Here is a 9,790-nt window from a genome sequence, read left to right on the forward strand (position 1 = left end):
GGGTTTGCCTGAGACCAGCCAACTGATTCTTCTGGACTCTCCTTGCATGGATTACTTTTAACCTACCAGAAATTTGAATGGGATCCTGAAAGACTATTCAAGATGACTGGCCTGCCATTGAAGTGAAAATGAATGGAATTGTTTTAGTTCAGTGCCACAAAGGCGAACACCTACATGAAAAGGCAGGCGATTATCACAACCACAGATCAAGTATTATTTGACTATTAACTCCACAAGTTACAGAAAGGAAGGCTTCACAGTGCTTAAAGTACAAGACTGACAGCAAGGAAGCTGTAGTTGTAGAGGTATTCTATTTCTAGACAATTACTTTTTGGGTACATCTGCATGGTTTCTACATCTGCTATAAAAAGGAGATTAGAGTAAGGTTGTAAACCATCTTGAGGTGAAATGTAGACAAAAATAAGTATCGAAGAACTCTGGGAAATGCTTTTGTAAAAGCTACAGATACAAAATAGGATTTCAAACTGGTTTTCTGCCAAATCCCTTCAGACAGAGATTGAAGGATCGTTGGAATTCCAGATACAGTAAACATGGCTTAAGCTTCTGCTTGCTAAAGTCAACTGAAGTGCATCCCTTTTCTTAGCTTATGATACAACACTTTGTCACTGTGACCACCAATAACCTGGTTTTCGGCGATGGCACAAAACTTACAGTAATGGGTAAGAAATTTCTGTTTTCTCTTTTAAATCAGTATAAATCCCAGGTCTTCTCTTTATAGACAACTTCCCTTCAACCTTCTCCTCCCTTTAGTTTTTAAACTGGTGTTTTCCTGATGTGCTAGTAACCCAGTCTACTTTGGAGAATAGACTAAGTTTAGTACTCCAGGTAAGGACACATGATTCACTTTGGAGAACTGAATTAATGCATTTTTAATGAATAAAAAGCTGTCCATAAAAACAATTAGGATGAGGAATGGGTTAAAGAATATGTGCATATCATAAATATATTATCTTAATAAATCAACATCTGCAAAAATCATTATTCCTCAAAAATATAACTATTCTCCATAATGAGAGTTCTCCTGGGGCTACAGGTGAATTAGAACAAGTCAATGAAAGGCTATCTGTCTGGAAAGAACTGAGTTACAGCTACACTTTGGACAGGTCTAGAAAACAAAATCAAGACTCTACTAACTTCAACTACTTTGGATCTTCTCAGGGTAAACTAAAGCATGTCTTATTTCAGATATCTGGGAAAGACAAATGAGTGTACTAGCATTTTTAGCTGACAAAATAGAAGCCACAAATAAATACTCAACTTCATCATAAGCAATACTAACAGCTTTCTGCCGGTGTAACAAGTTGTTACAGAAAACAACTCTCCATAGCACAGCATAGTTCTCTCCACAAAACAGGCTTATCAGGATGGTGATAAAAAGATATCTTAGGACAATGCTCTTACTCTTCAGAGTAAGTAAAAGGCCACAGAAACAGAATATGTTGTTCATTTCAAATAACAGTATCTCTCAGGGAATGCTTCTGTCTGGGCCACACGTCTGGATTTGGACTTTCTCCAAATCCAGGGGAAAACAAGGTTGCTTCTAAGACTCTGATAAACAATGATGTCTCTTCTTGCTGTTGTATTGCTCCTAGAGTCAGAGAATTGATGCCTCAGGCTTTGGTACTGCACCGTTCACTGCAGAGTAAAATGATTACAAGTGACAAAATTCAATCTCCATAGGAAAAAGTCAGTGACCAGCACGTTTTTTGAAATCCACTGTGAATGTGAGGTGTCTGAGCTGATGAAAAACAGTATGCTGATCCCTCATTGACATAGTCAACTATGCAGCTAACTTGAATAATAATAGCTAAGAGAACAGAGAGAATAAAAGCAGAGACTTCCTTTTAGGGAAGGAGAAAGGGAAAGATGTTTAGGGATTGCTGTGATGGGGATAATGGACCAGGGTCCTGTGTTATATATTACAAGTTATTTTGTAAATTAAAAAAAAAAAGACAGACATTTACTTTAGAAGAGAAGAATTTTCATGATGTTGAAAGGAAATAAGGAAATTAAGGAAAGGAAATGAGGCTGTTTAGTTGAAAATAAGGAAAGAAAATTACTCTCTCTACATATGGGAAATAGTTTCTAATAGTACACCTAGATAAACAGAAAAATGTCCTCTAAAGAAACTGTGAAAGTTGCAACAACTGATTCACCTAAGCCTGAAAGAGATATTTCTGATCTCACCTGGTCAGACACACAGGTGTGGCAGTGTTTCCTTACAGACCTTTCTTTTTTTTAGGGGACCATAAATTAATGTACTTTGTGTTTCTTCTTTTGCTGGTACCACTTGAGGGGAGGGTTAGACCATAGGTTTGGCTCAGGGGACTGAGCAGAGGAGAGATTTTCCTGCAGCTGCAAAACTATGTGAATAATGGAAGAGTGACTTTGGTAGTGGGACAAAACTCACAGTCCTAGGTAAGACAGAAGTCAGATCTCCATGCTCTATGTGATACTGGTTTAGGGGACAAGAGCATTCTTAATTAGCAGCAGAACAATGATCTTAATTCTTAATAATGTTCATAAAGCCATGAGGACAGGATTAATGCTTTATTGGCTGCTTATTAAAATGAGATGTGCTAATATGGAAGTGTAGGATTTGCAGGTACAAATTTTTAGATGCTTGTGTCCATTGGCTCAGTCTCCCCTTCCTGGGAACTTCATGAAGAAAGAAAGGAAGAAATTATTCTGTTTCCTCCTATTTTCCATGAAAACATAGAGGTTGGGAATGAAAGATCTTTCTTTGGTCTGCAAGCTTTTGCAATTCATCTATGCAACAGTCAAAAGCAACATTTCAGATGTAGAGTCTGGATTCTTTTGTCTGCTGAATCAGGCAGGGAAAGTAGTCTTGCTGGTACTTTGCTCCCCTCCTCCATAGATGGTGGGCAGGCTGCCTAAAGTTCCTTTAGGACACTGGCTTCCTCTAACAGTCCTTTTCATGACTTCTAATTCTCAAAAAGGTCTGTATTTTCTCTCAGTGCACTTCTCCTCTATTCTTTCTCTTTTTCACTATTTGCTTTGTTTGCCTTCTCCCCTGCTAGGAAAGGATTTAACATCACCTATATCAAGGCATTTTGGAATCACAGGGAAAAATAACTTTTTCCATCTGCTGCTGCCACATCTGATAGCAAACTGTAGAAATGGCACATTGGTGCCTGCTCCTTTAAATAGTCCCATTTTAAGGAACTAAGTGGTGGGCAAGAGGAGCATAACACCACTGATAGTTATAGTCTGATTGTGTACAGCTGTGGTTTTTAAATTTGCTACTTATCTTTGGAGTTGGCACTGTGCTCAGAGTTATAGGTAAGTAGCTGTGATTAACCCAAGTGCTCAATGTGGAGGACACTTGAAAATTTCACTTGCATTAATGATATGTAACATATACACAGATCATTTTAAAATGAGAGTAGGACTGAAAGATAACAAGAAATCATGAAACTGACCTTGCCATGGTGGGAATGGAAGAACTGTGATACTTTTAGAATGGATGACAAGAATGCTTGAGTTTATGCATGGATGTGATTAAGCATTGTGCCAGTGTCTGCCATGAACACTGTGGAAGATCAGAACTGAATGGGCTGTTGATAACACTTTTTTCTGTTTGTCTCTGCTCTTGCTTGTACCAGTCTCCTTATTCATTTTCAAGCATGCTCATTCTCTAGCTTTGGCATTCCAGTAGGTTTATTATTCTTTCTGCCTGCCTTTTTCACCTGCCTTCTTCTTTGTCTTTTTTTTTGTTTTAGTCTGTTAAGTGCCTCTTATTTTTCTTTTGTGTCCTCCCTGTCTGTTTCCATGCCTTCACTCATTAGCCGTTTAGGCTATGAACCAATGAACTTAGGTCAGAGATACTTTTAGGATAGGGCAAAAAAATCATAAAACCATGTAGTAGCAAAAGTGATCATCCTCTCCTCGTGTCCACTGAAAGGAAAGCAGAGCAGTGCAAAACCTTCTATGGAGTTATCTCCATTACTATTTAGTTACCTCTAAAGTCTGTACAAGATCACGTTTTCACAGAAGCACCCCAGGGATTTTTGTAGAGTAAGAACTGACAATCCTGATTAACACTAACAGTTGAAAGCAAACACTAGGGATTAGGGATCAAGATCTATACAAGATATGTTTCTGCTAATTCTAATTCTCTCCACTCTAGAAAGGAGGGAGTGATCAGGAAGAACATCTACCATTTATAGTGCTTCACACTGAAAAAAAGTAAAAGTTTTCTCTTTGGCTCCATAGTTCTCTGCCTTTCTGTTTCTATGTGCATTCTGCAGACCTGGTGGGTTTGTGATACTAGATGAGTAAAAAAGGCACTCTAATAAACTATATGTATGTGGGGAAAAAAAAAAAGGTGGCTTTTGGGGTCACTGGCTACCTTCTGAATAACGTCTCATTGTTGCCTTGTACACTGTTTTGAGTGTAGAAGTCTGTTGTCTTTAGTCTTATATGTAGGTATTAAACACTTTAGCACAGGGGACATCTTTTGGTTTCTGAGTGTATAGAATCTTGCATCATTTTGGGAAGATGTGTAGTCTAGGATGAGGGCTTCTCATACCTGGGATAACCTAAATAATAAATAATATAAAGAGATATTTTATAGTCTTAAAATGGATGGGAAGTTAAGACCTAAAGCAAAGCTTGTCCCAGGCAGATTCAGATTACTTACCTAAAGTGTTCTTCACTTGAGGCAGTGAAAAAAATGAGCTCCTTCCTTAGATGGGGGTGGGCAGGAGCATCCAAGTAGGGTATTACATGGTAGTATAATTTTGAACACTGCAGTAACCATCATGTCTTACTACACCTCCAGGAATGTAAGAGAGTCAGTTGAAGATTCTTGTGCCTTATAACACAGACTTTTATCTGTTAGTACAATATTACAAATACAGACCTTTTCCACCCACCTGTTTGCTCAGCTTCTTTCAGCTTTCCTATTGTTCTGACATGAGACAATACTAGAAATTCAAGCACTCATGAATTTCTATAGCCAGACCTTTTATGTTTCTGTGTAATGAGTGAAGACAAGTGCTTTCAGTTTCCTGGTGTCTGCTTATCTAATTGTCTAATAGACAGCTGTTAAAAGGCCAGATATATCAGGAGTCACACAGCATAAATACAGTACAATTTTAAGGGGTTTCTGCTTGGAGACAGTAATGAAGGCTCAGGGCCACATTACTTTCTGTTTCAGGGAAAAACAATGAAATCATACCTCCAGCTGTGGCCATCTTTTCCCCATCAAAGCAAGAGATCCAACAGAAAAGCAAGGCCACGCTGGTATGCCTGGCCTCTGGTTTCTACCCTGACCACCTGAATCTGGTCTGGAAGGTGAATGGTGCTAACAGAACAGAAGGTGTGGGGACTGATGAGTTTTCCACGCAGAATGGGAGTACCTACTCCTTGACCAGCCGACTGAGGATCTCAGCCCAGGAATGGTTCAACCCTTTGAATCGTTTTGAGTGTGTTGCCAATTTTTTAAATAATGAAACAAAGGAACCGATACACAAATTCATCTATGGTGATGCTGGTGCGTATAAAATGTGTATCACCATGCTGTACAAACTAGAAATCACAAATCAAAAGGGTGTGGATTATGATCCGAAACACATCTATATACAACTTCTATACATACAGGGTGTTGTTATGGCACAAATATATATGTAAATATATATAGGTATTTGCATATGTGTCTTCATATTCCTGGGCCTCTGTATCTGCATTATCATTATACATCTATAGTTTTTCAAAGGTTTCTTCAGACCTTCACTGAGAAATCTTTGTAATGTAGTAAAATTTGTAGTTTAGTAAAATGAATCAGGCAGTATACTGTAAACTGAAACATCTAAAATTTACATTCTGTTTGCATTGAAGAGAAACATGACATTCAGTTCATTTTTGTCTTTCAGGTTGTGCATTCACAGAAGGTATGTGTGTCTTCTCACAGGCGAATATCTGTATGTATTTTAATTCCAGTTTTACTGGTACTAAGTACAAGGTGTGTGAGATTTCTACTGCAAGAATAAATAACTTGTATTTCCTCATCTAAGTGGTTTGTATTTAGATTTTTAAAAAAAATGGTGGAACCTTCCTATAGAGTGTAATTGGCTCTTTTTATCATATCCTCCAGTTTTTAACACTGCCTTCTGCTGGGAAGCTGCTTGCTCAGCCATGAAAGAGAAAAATGATACTTAGCCAAGTCATTATGACACCAAGATTCAAAATCCAGAATTCTGAATATTTCTTAGTAAAAAATTCAGATTACTTCTCATTACAAGTCACATTGCCCTCAAAACTGGAGGATACTCATATTAAAAATTATGTTTCATTCCTTTATGTATACATATTTACACTCTTTTTTTCCACCAACGTCTTTAATGCTTCAGGAATCTTTAGGCTGAACCAAAATCAGACTGGTGTCTTAATAGTACTGTAATTTCTTAGGAGTGAAAAATCTATAAGAATAAAAGTTCTAGCTACCATGTTATTCTGGGCTATGTAGAAGTTCCTTGCTATATCAGCAGCACTCACAAGATCACCGACAACAACAAGTGAAAAAAATCATATCTTGTGATTCAGCTTAACTTGAGTTCCTATGAGAGGATTCACATGAACAACTTGGATTTTCAGTAGGTGTGGCAACAGAATGGTTAAACATTCCCAAATAGGACATAGTTTCTTAGAATAAAGCCAGCCTCTGCCTTCCCTAGACTCACTTTCTCTTTTTGTTATTTTGTGTATTTTGTGAACAGTGTATTCAGAGTGTAAACACTATGAATCAGTGTTCTTTCCCATCCCCTGTGATGTTGTGTCAACAGAGCCATTCATTTGGCTCTAGTTCCTTTGTGTCACTTAGCTAAAGATTTCAAGTGTTCTTATTTGAGTCAAGCTACGTTAGATCTAGTTGCTCATGATGATGATAATTCAATACAAAAATGATGTTTGATTTGCAGAGTCCTACTTGCGGTATGGAAATTCTCTGAAGCTTACTTACCTCATCCTCTTTGGCAAAGCCTTGCTTTATGCAGTTTTGGTGAGCACTCTGGTGTGGACAGCCAAGGTAGGCTAGTATGCCACTTGAAGATTGAGCTTACTCACTATTACAAGGATGAGTGGATACAGGCTAAATCTATTCTCAGCTGTGGGGTTGTTCGCCATGTGTTCTGCCATGCTTTGTGCAGGCTAGTTTGAAAAATCACAAGTGATGAGTTTTCTATTATTGTTTTTCCAGAACTCAGATAAAATCAATGCTATCTAGCAGAGCAATTCCTTGTCAAAATACTCTTTAAACATATGGGAAAATATAAGAATTAAGGACAACTTCTCCAGAGAGTAAAGAAGGGAAGTATCAGATATGTCGTACTTTCATGTAAGCATTGAAAAAGGACTCAGGACTGAAGTGAAAGTAATAAGCAGGGTTTTTGAGGAGATAAGTGGAATAACTCTGAACAAAGATTTACAAAGATTATAAAGAACAATGGGATAAATCTGAACAAATGGGAGACATTTAACTAACTACCAGGAAATACTTTTTATCAGTAAATTTCTCATATGGCTGAAAGATATACCCAGTAAGAGTAGTGGAAGCCTCAGCAGGACAGGGAGATGTATTTGAAAAGTGACCTGGTAGAGTTGACAGTGAGTATGAACACAATCTCAATTATGTTGTTCTGTCCTTTTTTCAAGGATACTAGAGGGAGTAGGTTTGTACTTTAGTGGATCAAAATAATGGAATCACAGAATGGTTTGGGTCAGAAGGGACCTTTAAAATCATCTGGTCCAACACCCCTGCCATGAACAGGGAAATCTCTCACTGCATCAGCTTGCCCAAAGGCCTGTCCAACCTTCCAGTTGAATACTTCCAGTGATAGGGCAGGCATCCACAACTTCTCTGGGCTACTTGTTCCAGTGTCTCATGACCCTTATTGCAAAAAATTTCTTCCTTATAGCCAGTCTAAACCTACCCTCTTCCAATTTAAAACCATTGTCCCTAGTCCTGTCACTAGAGGCCTTGGTAAAAAGTCTCTATCTTTCTTATAAGCCCCCTTATATACTGAAAGGCTGCAAGACAGTTGCCCCAGAGACTTCTCTTCTCCAGGCTGAACAACACCAATTCTCTCAGCCTTTCTTCATAGGAGAGGTGTTCCATCCCTCTGAGCATTTTTGTGGCCCTCTTCTGGACCCAATCGATCATGTTCATGTCATTCTTGTACTGGGTGCCCCAGAGCTGGAAGCAGTACTCCAGGTGAAGTCTCACCAGAGCAGAGGGGCAGAATCACCTCCCTGGACCTGCTGGCCACTCTTCTTTTTATGCAACCCAGGATACAATTGGCTGTCTGGGCTGGAAGTACACATGGCCAGCTGACACACAATTTTTCATCCACCAGTATATCCAAATCCTTCTCCACAGGGCTGCTCTCAGGCTGTTCATCTCCCAGTCTGTACTGATCCTGGTGATTGCCCCAATCCAGGTGTAGGACCTAGCACTTGTTGAACTTTATGATGTTCACATGGGCCCACTCCTCAGATCTGTCCAGGTCCCATCAAGCATATCAACTCTACCACTCAGGTTGGTGTCATCCACAAAATTGATGAGGATGCACTCAATCCCACTATCAATGATGCATTGATGAAGGTATTAAATGGTATTGGTCTGAGTATGGACCCTTGTGGGAAACCACTTGTTACTGGTTTCCACTTGGACATTGAGCCATTTGGGCACAGTCATCCAGCCAATTCCTTATCCCTCTAACAGTCCATCCATCAAAACCATATCTCTCTAATTTAGTGGTAAGAATATTGTGGGGGACCATAACAAAGGCCTTACAAAAATCCAGGTAGATGATGTCCGTAGCTCTTCCCTTGTCCACTGATGCAGTCACTGATGCAGGCCTTCCATTACAGAAGGCCACCAGATTAGTCATCTAACACAAAAAGCTGTGTGTAAAGACATTAGTTCAATATGAAAGTAAATAATTTGTACAGGTTAAGATACTTCCCTGGTACAAAAAGAGGAGAAAGCATGGAGATACGTGGTAATTTCCGTTAACACTCTCAGGAGACACAACACCTGGGACACTGATAAACATGGTCAATTATTTCCTAGATTTGTATTTGTATTTGTGCCTTTTGCCTGTTTTTTTTTTTTAATTTGATTATTCTGGTTTTTTTTTCCAATTAGGCTGGTGGCAAGTTGTATAGAGAATAAATGAACAGCCCTCTTCACATCAGCAGGAGCACAGCAAATCATGGTTTCTAACTTTTCATAGCAGAGGATCTACACTTCTGTCCAAGAACTTCTGAATATTATTTCTTGGTGGCTCTCTGTCCCTCTCCTGTTCCTTCCACTTTGTTATAATCACTGCTGGGTTTTCTCTGTACTTCCATATCATATTGTTTCAAATTGTATTGTACTATATCGTATCATATCTTCAAGTTAATTCCTTAATGCTCAAGCTGACGACCCAGCTCCTTGAATTAGGAATAAAGTTTTAGCTTCTTTTCCATCCAAGAAGTATGAATCGTTGTGTTTTGATTTGTTCTTTTGCAGCAATAACGTCCTACAACACAAATTCCAGTAATGTGTAGTATTATGAGGAATTCACATTAAAGAACATTCATTGACAATGCTTTTAGGAGCATCTTATCAGTTATAAGTACAGTAGGAGGTTCATCCAGTACTTACACTGTGTACCAACAACTGGAGTGGGACTTCAGGCTTCAGAGGCTTGCATACTCCAGTACCAGTGACTGGGAGAGTGAGCATCCAGGGCCAGCTAGC

The 9,790-nt window shown here is 38.9% G+C and overlaps 1 gene segment (V, D, J or C); it reads left to right on the plus strand.

The window, feature by feature from the left end:
• The first annotated feature begins 613 nt into the window (after nt 1-613).
• LOC104044444 (T cell receptor beta constant 2-like) lies at nt 614-9,565 on the plus strand. The segment is given in 5 exon segments: nt 614-680; nt 5,204-5,539; nt 5,919-5,936; nt 6,963-7,069; nt 9,191-9,565. Coding segments are annotated over 5 exon segments (492 nt in total).
• The last annotated feature ends 225 nt before the right edge of the window (nt 9,566-9,790 follow it).

This window comes from Phalacrocorax carbo, chromosome 1 (assembly GCF_963921805.1).
Source record: "Phalacrocorax carbo chromosome 1, bPhaCar2.1, whole genome shotgun sequence".
Taxonomy (NCBI): Eukaryota; Metazoa; Chordata; class Aves; order Suliformes; family Phalacrocoracidae; genus Phalacrocorax; species Phalacrocorax carbo.